Below are 20,316 nucleotides of genomic sequence, written 5' to 3'. Positions count from 1 at the left end.
ATTATTGGAAATATCTTAAAGTAGTTTCCTTTAAAGATCACAATCATATACAACATCAAAAATTTGTTTGAAATTGTGTAATCAAGAGAAGTCCATTTAATTCTAGTAGTAATGTAATCTGGAGTTGATGCTAGTTTACTGTACCTGTTTTATTGGATATTTTGAACCAACTCTTATAGGAAGAAAGAAAATACAACACTAGTATATATATATTTTAGAAAACCCAAATTTATTTTTCATAAACTAGATTAGATGTAAACTGAATAGACTAAAATTAAGGGTATTATTAACATGAATCTCAATAGTTATTATCACCCAGTTACTTAATTAACTCTTCCAAATCATTACTCCTTAAAATGAAAGGTTAAGCTGTGTACTTTTAAAAGTCAGTACTCCTAAAAAGGAATTAGGGTGAAATGTTTTCCAAAAGTCAATACCTCCATTTTTTGGAAGGTTATTTGCTAAGGTAATGAATCTATATGAGAAATTTACATGTACGTACACTGTGTTGTGATTTTTTGTGTGGCTTTGTCAATGAATACAGGATAATTTTGTATTTTTTGTATATATATATATATATATATATTGCTAAGAAACAGTCACATGCTTGAAGAAAACACTTTGAAGACATTGAACTTTTGTTGAAAGTGCCAAAGTTATTGTGAATTCTGCAAACATATACTGAAAACCTGTTGTTAAGTGAAGGAGTTAATATAGACATCTATTTTAAAAACAGGCAATTAAAACTATATCTAAACCTTCTCCACAGCTTAGTTTTCAATATGAAAGTGCTTTTAATAACATGCAAGTTGTCAATTATTAAAGAGAAGCTATATAGGAACTTAACTGGGTATACTTAAGTTACTATTCTTTTAAAACTGGTGACTTCTAATAATAACACTAATTTATTGTACATGTAGCTTACTAATACAAGATAAAGTAATATTTTATATCTAATTTTTAAAATGTATTAAAGCCATCTCTTGCAGTTGATTTGTACTGTAAATACTTCAAGTCATACAATGAATATTTATACTTGTATCAGTGATCATATTCCCCAGTGTTTTTACAAAATGCATTTATGTCAATACATTTCAACACAGTTGATAAGTAATCATAAAGTTATTAAAAACAACATAGAATTGTATCAGTGTTTTTGTATTCAGCAATTAAAAATTAAAATATATAATACTGTACAGAACTTTTAACATTAAAACTTAGGACAAGAAGATAATATTGGATTACCAAAAAATAAATATTGTTGCTAAATATTTGGGGCAATTGCACTGAAACCTTTTTTTTCTTTTTGTATTTGTATACATCTTTTCTACTTTTTCTGTATAACCTTAAAGAGGTGAATTAATTTGATAACTTTAATTTTTTTCATTTACATTCTCTCAATAATTCTATAGGATAAAAGATTTAAAAATGTACAGTTTAAACAATATTGAAGAAAAACAATGAGTTCATATTAGTATTATATATGTAGTATATTAATCCTTTGATCTTGTTGAAATATTAAAGTTTCTTCATTTTCTTAGGATTGAAAAATTTTGATTTTTACTGTTTTGTTTATTTTCTACAGCAATAATCATGTTCAGAAACATTCCCTATTTTGAACAAACAGGAAAGTTCAGCATGAAACTTCCCAACCAGTGGAATTTTTCATTTTCCTTCCCTGGTGCACTGAGACTTTATCTGTTGCTGGGATTTTTTCCTAGTGAGTAAAGTACAACAAAAAGCATTTAAAGATATTTATATGTTATATAATCTCTTGTTTGTTTTTTGTATGAGACACCATATTTAAAGTATGAAGTCAACCGATTTTGTTTGCCATTTTTAAGCTAGTACTTTATACAAAAGTTGTGGGGTATAAGAACATGATATTGTATATGGATGTTATGAAAAATCATTACATCAGGTGGTATAAATTCTTAGAAGTAAGAAGAAAATTTTAACATTTTATACATGAGCTTAAAACTGTGCATCTTCTTGTGTATTAGCAGGTAGGTAGAAGTATGCACTAAAAAGAATGTACAGAAAGTCGTTTGTATTTTAACATTCTGCACCACTTGAGATTTAATGGTGATATTTGTTAGTTTAAACTAGTTACTTAGGTTATAGAGGGAAGTTTTTCTAATGCTTTAAAAGGATTTTACCTTTAACCCTTTTTATTTACTTCTCTTTATATCTGTGTGACATTTGGAAACTTAAGGTTTTCATTTATTACCATAATAATCATCAAATATATAGATTTTGATATTTTTTGGGATAGAATCTTTTATATAATAATTTTTAGTATAATAATTAAAAAAGTCATGTCATAACTAAAAGTAAACTTCATAAATCGGATAAACAGAGTAAAATTTAATGAAAGTACAATGTTTCGCCAGGTTAACCTGGCATCATCAGGTACATTAACTACAATGAATGCATTGAAACAACAAATATATATATAATAATACAAGGGTACATTGAACTTTGATTGGATAAATTTAACAGTAAGGTATGATATTTCCGGAGGGTGTTTATTGATAGGGATTGACTTCTTGAGGGTCAGTGTCTGTAATCAACAAAATAGGACATTTCAATGCATTCATTGAAAATTTATTATTGCTTTCTTCTTTCCAAAAATGTATTTTTAATGTAGAGTTGGGCAATTAGTAGTATTTCTAATTGATTAATCAACAGCCCAGTTAATCTATTGCATTCCTCAAACCATTGTATGTGTAAGCAAAAGAAAAACAAATTGGCAGCAGATGTTTCCAAAAATGTGCCTTCCTTCTATTCAGTTATTCAAAATTAACGTGTTATGTGGCTTTGTGCTTAACAACAAACAAACATAAAAGTAATTTCTCGATCACTTGGAATAATTGAAAAGGGTAATAAAAACTAATTCCGAAACACACCTACTTCCTCTTGCACTTTAGCTTTATTCCAACGAAAATTTCTCTTCTCTACCCATCTAAGCATTGGTATAAATTCTACCTTACTTGTTCCAGTCTTTATACCCCACTATATCGCCCCTAGTGATTTTAATATTGTTACTCTCTCCAGCAGATCTCTATACAAGCTCCCTGTTATTACTTCTTATTCACTTTCTTGACGGCAAAAATCATGATGACAGTCTTACGTGATTACTGTGGGATTTTATTCAGCATTACAACTATATTTTCTTTTGGTTTTCTTCTAGACCTGTTTGAGGGCCAGTTTTCAAATATGAATACACACATTCACATCTCAAACACGGAGTCACCTAATGCTCCTCTTCTACCACCTCACAAGTGTGGTGTTAGCTGGGCATTGGGAATGGGGGGGGGACCTTTGGTGGAGGACAAAGAGTTTTTATATGCAGAGAGGTAGAATCATATATGCAGTCTGATGTTTTTTCTTCTTGTAGCTCTGAGGCTGAGCTTGTGGGCGGATCAAAGGTGGACTATTAGAATTTAGACTCTATATTTCTGACACCTTTGCTCAGACAGCTAATCACGAGCCTAAGACAGACATTCCGCCACCTGCACCTGTTTTGCAAGTAGTATTCCAAGTTTGTAATGTTTTAAGTATTTCTCCTGTAGCTTACAAATCTTCTCCTTTATTGTGGGAAAATCATTTGTCTGATTACCTGGTTCTTCCACCTTCACCAGACATTGCTGTGCATGAAAGGAGATTTGTTGATCATTTGAGTGAGGGTGCTGCCATGCCTTGTCCTTCTCGTTTATTGGATCAGAATGTCCTGATTTCCATTGTCTTTCAATTACAACAGTTTTGCATTTTTTATCATTTTTGCAACTATTGTCTGAGGCCATTGGTCAGGTTATTGGCTTCTGCTCTCTCCTTGGTATCTTGGTTGGTTTGTTATTGGGATGTTTTGGAGAGAGATGCCTTACTGGAGGGAGGTTCGTCTTCCTGCTTCAACCCTTAGAGATCTCAGAGAAGATCCTTTTCTCCGACAGTCTATTTTTGCTGATATTCCTAATTCTATGGAATTTCAAGTGAATGTGGCCATCTCCATTCTTCCCTTTTTACCCTAGCTTCTTGACTGTCCCAAAGGTTTCTTGCATCTTCCATTCAAGTTTCCAAACCTCTGGCTCTAGTGTCATAATACACTGGAATACAAGGGCAATTCCAACCTTACCAGCCGGTATCCTCCTCTAGGGTGGAGCACATACTATGGTCTCAGTGACTACCTGATAAAGTTGGGTCCTGTGAAGTTTTGACTCAGAGGGGTTTGTGTCAGTATGGGAGCCCTTCACCACAGACTAGCAGGTCATGCAAATTCTCGGAAGAAGATTAGTAATTCAGTTCACGTCTCCTCTTCAATTGTCTCTCATACTGGTTAGCTTTCCACTCCAAGGGTCCTCTTACTTTCATTTGTCAAGCTCAAACCATCCACGATCTTTATCACAAAAAGGCCATAGAGCTCATCGACTCCTCTCTCAAGGGTTTTTATTCCTGGCTGTTTGTAGTACCGAAAAAGATGGATGATTGGTGACCTGTCATCGACCTTTCTTGTCTCAGTCGTTTCTTTCCCTTCAGTGGCTCTTTTCACAGGTCTGTGGAGGACATAATTCAATGTTGCTGATGCCTACCCTTATATTCTGATCACAGAGTCTTCATGACATTATCTCCATTTCATGCACAACAACCAGGTTTTTTAGTTTCATACTCTTCCATTCAGCCTTGCATCTGCCCCATATGTTTTTTGCCAGCTAGTCAGATCCTTTAGACATCATCTTTACTCATTAGGCATTCACACTCACCATACATGGATGACTGGCTTCTTCTCGCCCCTTCCCACCACTTGGCAGAACTTCACATTCAAACACTGTTATCAGAAGCTGCAAGAGCTGGGTTTCTTATAAAAAAGGGGAAATCTATTCTTACACAGTACCTCATCTATTTAGGGGTGTTTTTCAATTCCAGGCTAAATCGGACCCTATCTTAACCTTTACGCCTTCAGGCTATGCTGCTCTCCAGGGCTGGGATGCTTGTATAGAGAATATGGAATTCAAAGGTCTTTAAACAGAAGAGGAAACTTCCCTTCACATCAATCTATTAGAACTTCTAGCTGTTCAACGAGCTATGACTAAGGGTCTTGATTTGTTGCAAGGGGAGGTGGTAATGCTTCACTCGGACAATTCCACAATCATCTCATACATTCCAAAGGAAGAGGGCACCCACTCCATATCTGTTTGATTTTGAACATTGGATCTGCTCTTTTGGGCACACAAACATCAGATCGTTCTCCTTGCTTATCATGTTCCAGGTGTAATGAATTTAGTGACTGACCAGTTATCTTGTCCCAACAGAGCTCTTCCCATGGAATGGATGCTTCATCCTCAAGTTTTTCGTTGGATCTGCTCATGGAATGCCTCAGATCAATGCTACTGCCACACACTGAAATGCTCAGCTCCTGTCCTTCTGGTCTCCTGTACCTCACCCTCTGGTTTTGGGCATAAATTCTCTCAGCCAGGATTGGACAGATCTTGATCTGTTATTCAAGGTACTTGCACTGATTCACTCCATGTCATGACAAGTCCTTCTGGTGGCACCTCATTGGCTGCATCAGCCTTGGTTTCCACTCCTCCAGTATCTTCAAGAGTGTCAAACTCTTTCCTTTCTGGCCATCTCTCTTATATCAGCCACAGTGAGACATTTTTCATCCAGCAGTTGATGTTCTTCAACTTCATGTCTGACTTTTATGAGGTCCATCATGTGAAATCAGGGATTGACTTCTTGGGCAGTGTTCTTATTAACACAGTTCATTCAGCATTTTTCTTTGGAAGTTTGTCAATGGAAATGGTTTACTTATTATCACTAGTCTCTCAGACATGGGTTTAACCCTTCTTGTCCCACTGTGCCACATGTCTCCCAATTTCTGATATGGTTATTCACCAAAGGTTTAGCACTTTCTTCTATTGCCCTGTATATGGCTGATTTATTGGCTACCTTTGGTCTTTGTAAGAGAAGAAAAGTGTTTGAGTCTCTGGCTTTGTCATTAATTCTGAAATCTTTTTTGGGTTATCCATCCTCATCATCCTTTCCAGGTTCCTAATTGGGATATTACAGTAGTTCTCAATGCCTCATCTCATCCACCTTTTGGGTCATGTTTACTATATCATCTTTCACTTAAGACTTAACTTATTCTGTTATTGGCTAGCAGACCACCGACATTCGGTTGTGTTTGCGCTTCACGTACACTGGACTCTCTTCTTTATGTCCAGGCAGATCTTTTCTACCCAGAATTTGAGCAGCTTTCTCTCCTATTCATCTTCCCTCCATTTCACATTTATACGACCGCTCAGATACAGATAATCTTTTATGCCCAGTTCAGGCTCTCCAATGTTATGTGGCACACACTTAAGCATTTTGGGGTTCACATTACTGTTTTTTTATCCATCGGGATCTTACTGTGTCACATGACTTATCCCCTGTCACTCTGACAGGTTGGATTCATCAATTGTTTTGTATGCCTTACCCTGTGCTTTTATTGTTGGGGCAGAGACTTCTTTGGGTCTCATCTCATCAAATTTAACATCTCTCTATATCCCTGGCAACTCAGTTGCATCACCCACTGGAGGAAATTGTACAGGCTGGTAAATGGACCACACCTAACACCTTTATACTGCACTATTTACATGACTTAGCAGTTTTCTCCTCTGTCCACAGCCCTGTAATTCCAACAATGAGACACGGAACCTTGTCTGCATGGTTGGGGCCTGGTTGACTCTCGTGAACATGTACAATATTTCCAGACCAGACGTGTCTGGTATTGCAGGACGAACCAGTTTTTGAATAGATGTCCCTCCTTACATGTTTCTTCTCACGATGTTACAGATTTGACACTGTGGCCAGTTGGCCTTTACTGCCAAAGTTTTAGATTTCATATTATCCAGACAAAGAGCATACCTGTTCTTTAAAGTAGTGAAGACCCTACTAGTGTGCTATACTATATCTCAATTTGCACGTTTCCTACACTGATACTTTTTGTGTGGATGTTGCCCTCACCAGCCTCTCCACCATGCCAGTTTGGGATTCTAGCTAAAGTGTGTTTCAGAAGTATACATTTTCCTATGCCGAAAATGTATTTCGGATAATATATCCTTTCACACTATCCCGCTCTTCCTCCCCACAATGGCCAGTGTTTGGGTCTGATAATTTTGCCAGTCTCTAAAAAGTGAATAAGAAGTAATAGTGGGGAGCTTGTATACAGATCTGGTATAGAGGGTGCATTGACGTAGGTGGAAAAGATCACAAGATTAAAATTGCTAGGGGTAATATAGTGGGGTATAAAGCCTGAAGCAAATGAGATATAATTCATACCAATTCTTAGATGGGCAGAGAAGAGAAACTTTCGTCAAGAGAGGAGGTAATTATTATCGGAAATACGTTTTCGGTATAGGAAAATGTAGACTTTTGATTAATCAATTAGTTTTCATGACACTTATCGATGTAACCACTTCTCACTACCAAAAGGTAATTGATTAATCATAAATGTACAGCATTGGCTTTTGCACTAATCCCCATTTCTTTTAAACTATACATAACATTTAAGGAGAACAAGAGCCCTGTCGATCCATCTAGCCTTCCCCATCCACTAAACTATATATATGTACATACACACATATACATATATATAAACTCAAATGCAGCCCTTATAATTCAAATATTTATCAAGCCTTCCCTTAAACCTCCTTAAACTTACTGCTTCCACCACATTTGAAGAAAACCCATTGAAAAAGGCCAGCCAACTACCCTGTTAGTCACTTTCAGCTAAGTTCTATTTTTCTCCTACCCTTCCACAATCTATTTTTGTGGCCCCTGGTCCTACCCTTCTCAATACTAAGTACAAAAAGTACAATTCCCTTAACAATCTTATGCACCTCAATCAGATCCTCTTTAACACTTTCTTTTCTCAAGAAAAAACAATTTCAGAGATCTTAACCTATTCTGTTATTGAGAACCGTTCCATCTCAGCTATCATCCTGATAGCCTTCCTCTGATTCGTTTCTAACAATTCAATATCATTTCTAAGGTAAAGATCCCAAGACTGAACACAGTACTCCAAGCGTAGCCTAACCAATGACATTATAACCTCCTTAGGTTTGTATTCAGTATTTCTGTAGATGCAATGTTATATTCTATTTGCCCTGCTACTAGCATCAGCACATTGCTTAGTTGTCTTAAGCGACTGATCAACCAGAATGCCAAGATCTTTTTCTTCAGTAATTCTGTTAAAGTTATTCCTATCAAAATTATACTTATGGTTAAAATTATGATAACCCACATGCATTACTTTGCATCTGTAATTCAAAGCAGAGGCTGGGTAAAATATGGCCCCTGCATATTGTGTATTTTATAAACACCTAACTTAGGTTTTTGAAGTTTTCAAATGTTATTAAGACCTTCAGTTTAGAGAACCGGTGAGTAGTGTAACAGCCAAATGTTCTGCTGATTATTCTGATTCTGGCATCAGAAGGGCTAGTTCACCAATACTTGAAGTTGTTGTAATGATTTATGATTTACACACCAAAATTTTGCATCTTAACTTGGGGAGTGCAGAAGCAGAATAACGTTTCACTAACTTCAACACATGATCTCCATCAAGACAAACTCATCACACCAGGCTAAAACTGCTGCCTTCCTAACGACTGCCATTTATTTATATTGATTAAGAGGGGCAATAAAAAGTAAATAAAAAATTTGAAAAAAAATAATGATCGTGTAAGGATGGCAATGCCAATAAGTACACAAACAAGGTATGGTTTATGAAATATATTTATAGTTGGGATTTCGTTTATTCATAACAGATTATGCTTAGAGCAAACTCTTTGAATATTCAGAAGCACTTAAATTCTGCAGTACTTAAAATTATGGATTTCAAATATCTGTTAACATTATTAAATTGGCTCAGTAGTAACGGCACTAAACTATTCCATGTATGTCTTGTGTTTGGGATTTAGTTGAGTAAACTTTTATAAATTATTAACTCATCATGTTTAGAGCAAGATCTTACGGTATTAGGAAAACAAGAATGACATGATACTTTAGTTTAGGGATTTGAATTATGTGTTAACGCTAGATTATAAAGACTGGGTGGCATAGTAGTTAAAGCACTCGATTATCATCGGAAAACCTCATGTTCAAATCCCAGTCGAGTTGAGATTTTATATTAATTTTTTATATTATATTTACGTATTTTATATATTTACTGTTATATAAACAGCAAGCTCTTTGAATATTAAGAAAAAAAACAATTACTGTCATTTACTAAATCAAGATTTGTATCACATTACATATAAACACCAGTGTGTTTGTGTCACACACAACTTAAATATTGTTTCTCTTTAGAAAGGTAATGTGACACATTTCTCCAGCCTTGAAATGGAAAAAAACATTTGTCAAAACAGTGAATATAAGTTTTCTAACTTATTTTTTTAAACTGAAAACTATGACTGTTTATAAACATTTGAACAAAGCCACTGAAAATGTGGAAATTTCATACCTCTTTATTTAGTTGTTGGATGAACTTTTGAAAGTGATTAACTTTATTTCAATCTTGAATGATGACACTAACAGTTAAAATTTTTCTTAAAACTCTGTAGATTTATATTGTAGCTCTTTAAGGGTAGGCTTACAATAACTGAAAAGTTTAGAGTTCTAAAGATTTTAAGCTTTTAATTATAGAAATGAACAAATAGCCTTTCTATTTTTTGGAACTAAATTTAATGTTTGGTGTTGTAGTGTTTTTTCAGAAAAATGTGAATACAAGTTTTAAAGACCTCTTGGCAAATTTTAAGCCACTTTGTTCATGTTATCATAAAAGTTGGCTGAACTGAAAATAGGTTTAGAACCCACAACTACCCTATCATATTAATTATGTATAATATAATTACAATGTAAATAAAAGTTTGAATGTTTAATGGCAAACATATCTTAATGTAAGAACTAATTAGTTTATTAGCAAATATTTTTTTTTGTAACCAAGTTAATTTTATAAACGTTCATTCATCTCATTTAAAGTAACATTAATACATACAGGTTCAGTATTAAAACTGGTGTAATGTTTTACTCATGTGAATCTTTATAGCCTTAACTTTACGTATGTAATTGCTGGTGTAATAATATATGTTGAACATTAGATGTATTACAGCAGTGGTTCTCAAAGTGTTGTTGACCCACTGGTGGTCAGCAGGCTGGTCCACAATGCAAGTCACTAATGTACAGTGCTACAGCCAAGGCCATGCTAAAGAACAGCACAGATAAGGTATAATCAGTAGGTGGTCCACGGGTTCTTTTGCCCTGCCAAAGTGCTCCACAGATAAAAAGTTTGAGAACCACTGTATTACTGTAGTTTATTTTAATATTGTCAGATATTGATTTTCCTTTAAAATAAAACTTTCATCTTTTGCTCTTTCAGCATTATATTTTATGATGTTACACATGTACAGAAAGAGGAAGAAGTATCTAGGAGCATCAAGGCTGTGGAAGATAGAATGAGCAGTTCATTATGTTCACACTTTTTTTCTGGAATTATTAAACAGTTTCCTAGTCTCCAAACAAATGACGGAAGTAAAAGCTTGCTATTATGAAATAGGGTATTTTTGAAGTAGCTATGTCAAATGGCTACAAACTAGGATTTAGGGAGATATACTGTGGTAGTTTTAGTGTAAGAATTTAAAATGCAGTAGATTATTTCTTACAAAGTTTCATAAATTAGACTAGTGTGAGAGTGTGATCATTTGAATTTTTCATTTCACTGTGGTGATAGTTTTTAGTTTTCTGTGGAAAAATAAAGAAATTTTACTAATGTGAAAAAGAGGGTATTGCATAAAAGTTATGTTCATGTTATCACAGCAACTTTTAGTGTAGGAGAATATCATCATGGCCTTGATTACTAACTGCTTGCAGGTTAAAACTGATGGTAATAAAACAATAAAATGGTGTTTATGTTATCACATTATAAATAGGAAGCAGGATATAAAAAAACATATTGAACACAAATTACAACCAGAATAATACAATGAGAAAACAAAAATATTGGTTTGTCTCTCATTACCCTTTAGTGGCTAGCATATATGGTGATACTTTTAGTGATACTAACTGGATTCTTTAAAATTGGTGTAAAAATAGAATATGCTTATTGTCATATTGGCTAAAAAATACAAAACTTCATATAGGTTTTGTCACCCAGTTTCCAGTTAGCATATTCATATAATCAAACTCAAGTAAAAAAAGAATTCATTAGAAAACAATATTAGTCCAACTTTGCTAAAACTTTTTTTTTTGCTTTTCTTTAAATATATGAAATTTAGTATTGTTTTTCTTTATTTGATCATAAATACATGAAACCCAATAGGTAAAAACTTTGATTTTGTCTACTCATTGTAGTTTTAGAATGTTAATTAAAACTTAACACAAGATAACTGATAACTATCTTAAAAACAAATACCTGGTGTTCTAATTTTGAACTAGAAGATGTTTTTAGAAGAAAAGGTCATTATGATAACCATTAGTTTTATAATGAGTGTCATTTCACATAAAAATTGTAAATTATTTTAATTTAATTTCTTTAGATCTCAAACCAAACTTCACTCTCCAACTTGTGTAACTTAATTTTGAGATTTAATATTACTGCTAAAAATCATTCATATTTCATGTTGTTGTTAATTTGTGTTAATATTCAAAATTTCGTTGAGTATCTTACTAAAAACAACCTACCATTCACTTTATACAGGCAATTCATAATTTCTACTTAAATATTTTAATTTAGTGTTTCCTAATCAACATATTTTGCAAATCAATCTGCAATTAGTGTTAATGTCTAAACCTTTAATTTTTTGTATACAGTTACAAACTTTTCAATTGAAATGGGCAAATTTTTAGTTTTACAAATAATGATAGATGAATACCCAAAAGTATGTATTCAGGTTAATATGAAATCATCTTATTATGAATTGTTTCTTTTCATTCACCTTTTTATTAATATAAACCACTTTCTGGTTTTTTAAATTAATTATATTTGTCAGGGGTACATTGCTGGCATTAAGATCTGACTGGAGGTATGTGTCATAGAAAGGTTGAGAATCACTGATTCATTTTGGTGAGTTAATTAACTTTGAATGTGAAGTCTAATCTAAGATAATGAATCAGTTAAAACAGGAAGCTATATTATCAACTGGCTGTATGTATATATATATATATATACTTACATATACATAAAACTACTGATGTAGAAGACGTATATATCAAGCTTAATCACAGTTTCTCCATCATGGTGTTCTAATGAAACTAAAATTAATTAATCCTGTATGATATTAAAAGTGTATTGTGAGTATTGTATACATAGCTATACTATAAAGTGTGTTATAGGTATAAAGATATATATGTACTAGTAAAAATGCATACCAGAAATATATATCACTATTACATGAGATAACAGAAGTGCATAATTAGAACATTTAAATATAAGAGCAATATTAGGATTCGCTTTGTTTCTTCTACACTGCAAGAATGTCAAGTTAGGTTTCGATGAACTATGTAGACAAAATATCTTTCTAGATTAAACTTTTCTTCATTATCATTGAGAATGAAGTCAATGAAGATAACTTTGAATTTATGCACCATAATGTTGAAGCTAAAGAAACACATTTATTGTACACAATTACAAACAATTCATAAGAGTCCTTCAGCTATAGAACCTACTTGAAATGTTGTTTATGCAGTTTATATTTTTATTACTAAATAATTCTTAAATATGTTGAAAGAAGTTCACAAAGTAATTCAAACTTAATTGTTGTTTAATATTTGATGAGTGTTATACTAGTCAAAAGTTTTTAATTGACTTTTTAAATTTGTTACACTGCTGAGTTTAATAACATTTTTATTCTTGAGTATTAACTTAGTTTTTGTTGTGTTTGAATGTGGAGTTTTAAATTTTATATTGAGTGTTACATACATTATTTATATGGCTGCTTGTTAAAAATTTTGAATGTCTGTTAAACTTTTGTTTCAGTAGTCTGTGATGTACTGTCTAATTTATAAAAATTTACATTGCTCATGCACTCTTTGTTCTCAAAATTATTTTTGATTAACAGGTTTAATATTACAATCAGTAAAACAATTATTTTATTCAATAAAATAAAAAGATTTACTACTTGCAATATTAAACTTGGAAAAATTATCATTGTACTAGAAGAGTTATAGACAAAAATACTTAAAGAATTAATATGTACATAGACTAGCTGATATTGCATCTTTGATAATATCCTTTGAACTAGCAGTTCATTCTATAATCTTTAGTGTTGGTTTATATCATGAGGACATTGTCTAGTTTGTATTTATAAAAATACTGTATCTCTTGTTTATCATCACTGCATCAGTATTAAATAACTTTATCTGTCTGTGTTTCACTACAATTTCTTTGACTTTTTTTCTAATACTCTTCAGTTACATACAATATAACTATTTAATAAAATTAAGTTGTCCCAAGGCACTATGATATTTCAAAGATGAAAACCACTGTGAATTAACAACCTGTTACTGATTACAGCATTGATAACTTCAATCAGCATACTTACCAAAATGCAACAAGAAGTTTATTGCTTCATACAATGTGACAAAGTACTTCCATTTGTTACATGTTCAAGCAACTTTTGAAAGTTGTTTCTTCCTTGTCTAGTCCCAGATTATGGTAGCATGATATTACCATAGTTTGAAAATAATCCTCTGTATGTAGTGGTTATTTCAGCGTGTGACCTAGAAGGGAAAGTCTGAATAAAAGTATTTTACTGCATGTTTTTTCAGTTAATGTAAAGCTTTATTGCACATGTCCAGTTTAGAATTGACCGTTCTTGCAAGATGACAACTGTTATGAATTTGAGAAGGTTTTAAAGTGCTTTTAAACTTGAAAGCTAAGGGAACAACATGATTAAGAACAGTGAGAAATAAATATGTACTTTCAGGCAAGGGCCAAAAAATCTCCTAAGAGACCCAGCAGGTCATTGGCTTTTGGATTTTTTATGTGTATATTTCATGTTTAAAATATGAATGATTGAGAGATGTGGGCTAGCCCTGTGGTTGAGGTCTAGCTTTTGGAGCTGGTGAGCTGGGTTCAAATTTTTGCAATACTACAAAATATTCCTCTCACTTTAATCTGTGGGTACATTATAAGAGTGACCTTAGTGTGGGTACTACTGACTGAGTGCTCTCTTTCTGGTCAGCAGTTCAAAATTAGGAACCATGACAGATAACCTTAGTAGCTTTGCTTTAAAGACTTCTACCAAAAAAGATACATGTCAGAACTGCCAGTCACGTACTGTTGTTAGGTAGTGTTATTTGTTTCAATGTCTGTCATTGGATACTGCCACAGCTCATAACGATTGATTATTTATCATATTAATTAAAATCAATATAACCAAATGATGCCCCCATGGTGGCATGTCTGAAGGCTTATAATGATAAAAAATTGGGTTTTAAAACTCATGATGGCCCATTGTGTGTCTGTGCTTAATAACAGCTAATAAATCAAGTGTATACTAGATAGATATTCCGCAAAGCAAAGGAAATTTATTTTAAAGAGTTGTATTTTTCCTCTGTTCTAAGCAATATCTTCATTTAAATGTGTGGATTAAGTGTTTTTCATAAGCAATCATCCCTAACTATCGCGTACTTCATGTAGTAAAGCTTTTATTTGTCACAGAACTGTCAAAGGTAATCATTTTGGATCAGTCAAGAGGTTTTATGTTGTATAGCAATCATATGAGAGAATCTAACAACATTAGGCAGTGGGCAAAACTTTCTTGTATTTGCTTCGTTCATATATAGATTCTCTAAACAATTGGATTGTAGATTTATTAAATTACCGTCTTTTTTATTTGAGTATTACTTTCATCGTAAAAAAAAATAAAATAAAAGAAGATCTTCGAGTTCCCATATTATATTTCGGTTGTGTTGATTCACTCGCACACTAGTAATAAAGTTAGCAGTAAATGTTTAGTTGAAGCAACTGTAGTACACGATAGCTTTTAGTGTTCAGACATTTACACCTAGCAAGTTTACCGTTATCAGGTTTTCTTTACCGCTTTATTTCTTAGCCGTCATGTGTTTCAGTTTGTTTTGTAAGTGTGTGTCGTTCACTTATACATATGACAAGCTACACTTGCCAACAACAAACAAAAAATATTTAATTAATTTTCAGTTTATGAAAGACTCGCTATTAAATGTGTTATTATGGCAGTTTTCCGAAAGTTAGATCTCACTTTAAGTAAAGTGTGCCAAATGTATTGAGACGTGAATGGAAATTCGGTATAAGTGACTATAGTTTGAGTGATAGTGTAAGATCATGGCGTTTCGTTTTTAGAACTTCCTAATATTTGGTAAGTAAAATCTAAATACAGCTATTACTAATAACCTTCTATCTGTCGGTCAGATACGATTTTGGGACTAACCCAGTGGAACGGCGGTAGTCGAATTAGCAGCATTATATAGACATTTCAGTCGTGAGATAATGTGGCGGCCAATCCCACTATTCGTTGGTAAAAGACTAGCCCAAGAGTTGGCGGTGGGTGGTGATGACTAGCTGCCTTCCCTCTAGTTTTACACTGCTAAATTAGGGACGGGTTGCGCATATAGCCCTAGTGTAGCTTTGCGCGAAATTCATAACAAACAAACTATGCCATCCTTTTTGTGTTTTCAAAATTCTGCGGGCCTGTGACATGTGCCAGATGTATCTGGATAAGTTAAAATAAATTTGGGGCCCCCTGGGGTTGAGGGGGCATTTGCTACGCTACTGGCAAGCTTTCATGAACAATATTTACGATTCTCATTGTACTCCTGGTAAAATTTAGTTACTTTAAGACAACCAGTTTTGATATATAGTAATTTAATATATTTTTTAAATCACCTTGTATATCCAACTTTTTTTTTTATCCTCAGTTTCAGATAAATCTTAACGTGATCCCTAGATTCTGGTTCATTTGCAAAGGAAACAATTGTAGTATACTAATGTTATCTGCCACAGTCCCTAATTTTGAACAACTGGCCAGAAGGTAGGTAGCCAATCAGCAGCATCCTACAATCCACACTAAGAGATTGACTGTCATTCTTATAATGCTCTCACAGATTAAAGTATCGAGATTATTTTCTAGCTCCCTGTTATTTCAACGGTAAGTCTGAAGGATTATATAACACTAAAAACTAGGTTTCGATACCCGTGGTGGTCACAGCACAGATAATCCATTGTGCAGTTTTGTGCTTCACAACAAACAAATCTACCACAGGGCCAGTTCATGCCTTATGAGAGAAATGTCCAATGATGGAGAGACATCACACTGACAAGGGTTTTATAGGTAAGGAAACGTTTAGTTCAATATGTTTTTGAAACTTAAAATTGCTTCATCCTATGTGTAAGTGCAACACACGTATTATACTTAAGTTTATAGAGCATGTGAATTTGCTGCGAGAAGCTACGTTTTGGCCATCAAGGATGTTATACATTTAAAAAGTATCGAGTTGGGTTTATAAGTATGGCCATCAAGGATGTTATACATTTAAAAAAGTATCGAGTTGGGTTTATAAGTATGGCCATCAAGGATGTTATACATTTAAAAAAGTATCGAGTTGGGTTTATAAGTATGGCCATCAAGGATGTTATACATTTAAAAAGTATCGAGTTGGGTTTATAAGTATAAACCCTGGATCAAATGAACAATTATAAAAATAGATAATGTTTATCGCAGCAACTTATGTTTCTATCTACCAGGGGAAAGGGGAAGTTATAATTTAACTCATAAATAACTAGCAGAACATGGAATGATACCGACGTAAAAGTCTTACCAAACAACTCCCCATGGATCAATTTCTCTATAATATAAGATTCCTTATACTGAATATATGTGCGTAAGATTTGAATGGTGTAAGATATTTAGTTCTGATAAAAGTTGAAACCTTGGTAACTTAATGCTTGTTTTGTTACTGTACTTAAATGGTGTTCAGTTGAGGATTAAACAGAAAACATAAATCAATAATAGAAAGGATAAGCTATGCAAACAATATGGGAATTAGTAAAAAGATAAGGTAAAACACATGTAAAAAAACTTAGCAACAGCACTCCTAGAAAAATAGAAGAATAAAAATTTCTGAGGAACACCGTATTAAAACGATTTGCCCATCGTAGTATGATAGACGAATACTTTTCAGGTTCATTTACTGACTACTGAAAAGCCCGATTGTACTTTTTATTTGGGCCCGGCATGGCCAGGTGGATAAGGCACTCGACTCGCAATCTGAGGGTCGCGGGTTCGAATCCCTGTCACACCGTGGTGGTGTTATAATGTGAAGGTCAATCCCACTATTCGTTGGTAAAAAGAGTAGCCCAAAGAGTTGGCGGTGGGTGGTGATGACTAGCTGCCTTCCCTCTAGTCTTACACTGCTAAATTAGGGACGACTAGCGCAGATATCCCTCGTGTAGCTTTTCGCGAAATTTAAAACAAACCAAACCCCTATATAAAAACTATTACAGTATGTACATACTGCATTATAAAGTATCTCTTACTCAACTACAGTTGGTTTAATTTTATATTATTTCATTCAACCATTTTCCTAGTAAAAGAATCAATCTATCAAACATTGGAAGTTTATCCATCTTTTATATTTCTTGCCACATTATTTTTATCGTGGTTCACAAGTCAGGTGTATACGGAATAGTACAGTAAACCAAACCCTCTTAATGGATTTTCTGTCATCTTATCAGTACTTAAATATTTTTAACCATCATTGCCAGTAAAGTTTCTATATGATGTATTTATTCATTTATTTCTTTGCTTGAACCACATTTAATCTTAGCTACAGCCAACAAAGTTTTATAATTCATATTTTTTTAGACTTCTGATGAGCTGACAACCAATTTAAAATAAATCAGTATGTTTTCATCCTAAATACATTTGTTTTAAGAGTATTATTAACTTTACTAACCATGAAAAATGGGTACGTTAAGATGCAATGAATTTAAAGATATTAAAAACTGTTTAACCATTTGTCCAGTAAGAAAGCCAGCAAACGTACCATCAACATATTTGTCAAAAAAAATTGTCTTAAAATTTATAATCAAGTATGTTCATAAAAATGTTAACTACTACGGGTACTAATGGACTATTATACTTTTTGAACACAAAGCTACACAGTGGGCTATCGGTGCTGTGCCCACCACGGTTATCGAAACTCGATTTTGAGCATTATAAGCCATCAGACTTACCGATGTGTCACTGGGGGTAGGATTGAGGGCATATCTATTCCGACAAGCTGATCATAAAACTCATCATGCAGTTTGTATTGTTGCAAAAATAAACTTTTGTTTTGTAACTTGTGAAAGAAGTGTTGTTCTTGGTTTTTCATTATACAAGAAAGAGCACAATCAATAAACTCCTTGATTAATACTTGTGTAAATAATGACACAACATCAAAACTAAGAAACTTGAGGATTAAATGTATCCAATAACTTAATAAAATGTAATATGTTATATTCAGTTGTATAATGTACTGGGAAATTTCAAGTTAACGGTGGCGAAACGTAGCTTTATGGTATTATATTTTCTATCCGATTTTAACTGTTTTTAATTTTTAAAATGTGTGTGATACCTCCAGTGCTTACATGGTAAGTACAGGTGTTGTCGTGTACCAGAATTTTCGCACTAGTTTTTTCTGGCGACAAAGTTTAGATGATATATATTATTGTGTTGTAACACGCATACACATATGCACTTATTTAACATATGTTTTTATAATAATGTATTGAAAGTTTGGTCATTTGGTATTATTATTTGATTTTGTTTTTGTTTGGCAAAATGTTTTGGTTACAGCGTTGGTTTTTAAAATATTCGTACATTATATAACATTAGCAACAGATTCACTCGACAGGGATCAAAGTAATAGTACAGCAACAACGAACATTTGACACGTGTGTGTACGGCAACAAACTCTTAATTATTGGACGTTTCGGAAAATACATATTCTATCTTCAGCAAGCTGTATGTCTGGGACGTACAACGATAGAAACCGGGTTTCAATATCCGTAGTTGACAGAACACAGATAGCCCATTGTGTAGTTTTATGCTATAATTATTTAATATATGAAAACGCTATTTAAAATCCGAGACATTAAATAAGTAACCTTGTCAAGACAGTCCAAAGAAAGTAGGTAATTATTCAATAAAATACTACTCAGAAATCTTTGACAGAAGTTAGAGAGCCCTTTATGAAAATATTGAGGTACTTTAAGTTTTTATAGTATTCATACACTGTCACTTTTCAGTCTTAGCAAAGTTTACAAGATCGTTTTTAGCTTTAGAACAATTAAGAAACTCGCCTGTATACCTGTACATTATTCGTTTCTGATCTTTCACAGAATACATGTGAAACACGCATTGGATCCTGTATCATAAGTAAGCTAATAGACATTCTTCTTCCTGTGACGCCGACGTTATAATTCTATTTTGCCGTGCTGGAGAATAGTTAGCCATTTAGAGCATTTTCCTGAATTTTTGTATGATTCCTAAAATTTACGAGTGAAAGAAAAGAATGTATAACGATATGTCAACCACACTATATCTCAACCACACTATATCTGAAAAGTGAAAGTTTACATCAAAATTCGTACCATCGAAACGTATACAAGTTTTGTAAGAAAATAATATATACAATTAAGGATTTCATTATGTTTTCGTTTAAAAACTATGAAAGTTTATGTCTGTGTAGACGTTAAAATGAACACTCACAAAAGAAGACAAATGGCAAGGGCAGTTTGAGCGAGCAATTATATCGTGACGCTCCTGAGTCCAAGTGACCCTTGTTTCTTGTAAAAGCAAGAAAAAGACAGATCACATTAAAACGTGCAGATTGAGGCAGTCGCTGAAATTACGAACAATGCTATCACCTATTTTACATGTTTTACTGCTACAAGAGAAGAAGAATCATCCTTGAGTTTTACTGTAGTGCGAACTTGTACAACTTGCTCGTCATAATTTCTTTCTCTTGAGATTATCAGATCAAACGTATTCGCCTCAAAAACAAATGGCAATAAGTGCATGACAAACACATTACACTTTTACAACCACGTGAATTAAAGGAATCGTGGTGATACATACAATATTCGTTCTAATCACTAACAAAAAAAAATATCGCATAATGCCTCACATTGAAACAAAAGCCCCTCAGTGGCACAGCGGTATCTCTGCGGACTTATACCGCTAGAAACCGGGTTTCGATACCAGTGGTGGGTAAGAGCACAGATACCCCTTTGTGTAGCTTTGTGCTTAATAA

At 33.4% G+C, this 20,316-nt stretch overlaps 1 protein-coding gene across 1 annotated transcript in view; it reads left to right on the top strand.

The window, feature by feature from the left end:
- The window catches only part of LOC106458333 (very-long-chain (3R)-3-hydroxyacyl-CoA dehydratase-like), a 45,312-nt gene extending 32,732 nt beyond the window's left edge, over positions 1–12,580 (top strand). Inside the window, exons 9-10 of the mRNA XM_022384525.1 lie at positions 1,586–1,720; positions 10,421–12,580. Coding sequence (XP_022240233.1) covers positions 1,586–1,720; positions 10,421–10,500 — 215 coding nt within the window. The 3' untranslated portion in view covers positions 10,501–12,580. The remainder of the gene's footprint in view (positions 1–1,585; positions 1,721–10,420) is intronic.
- Positions 12,581–20,316: the final 7,736 nt, after the last annotated feature.

Source organism: Limulus polyphemus, unplaced genomic scaffold (assembly GCF_000517525.1).
Source record: "Limulus polyphemus unplaced genomic scaffold, Limulus_polyphemus-2.1.2 Scaffold447, whole genome shotgun sequence".
Lineage (NCBI taxonomy): Eukaryota > Metazoa > Arthropoda > Merostomata > Xiphosura > Limulidae > Limulus > Limulus polyphemus.
Note: the sequence above shows the minus strand (reverse complement) of the source record. Positions and strands in the feature narration are given on the sequence as shown.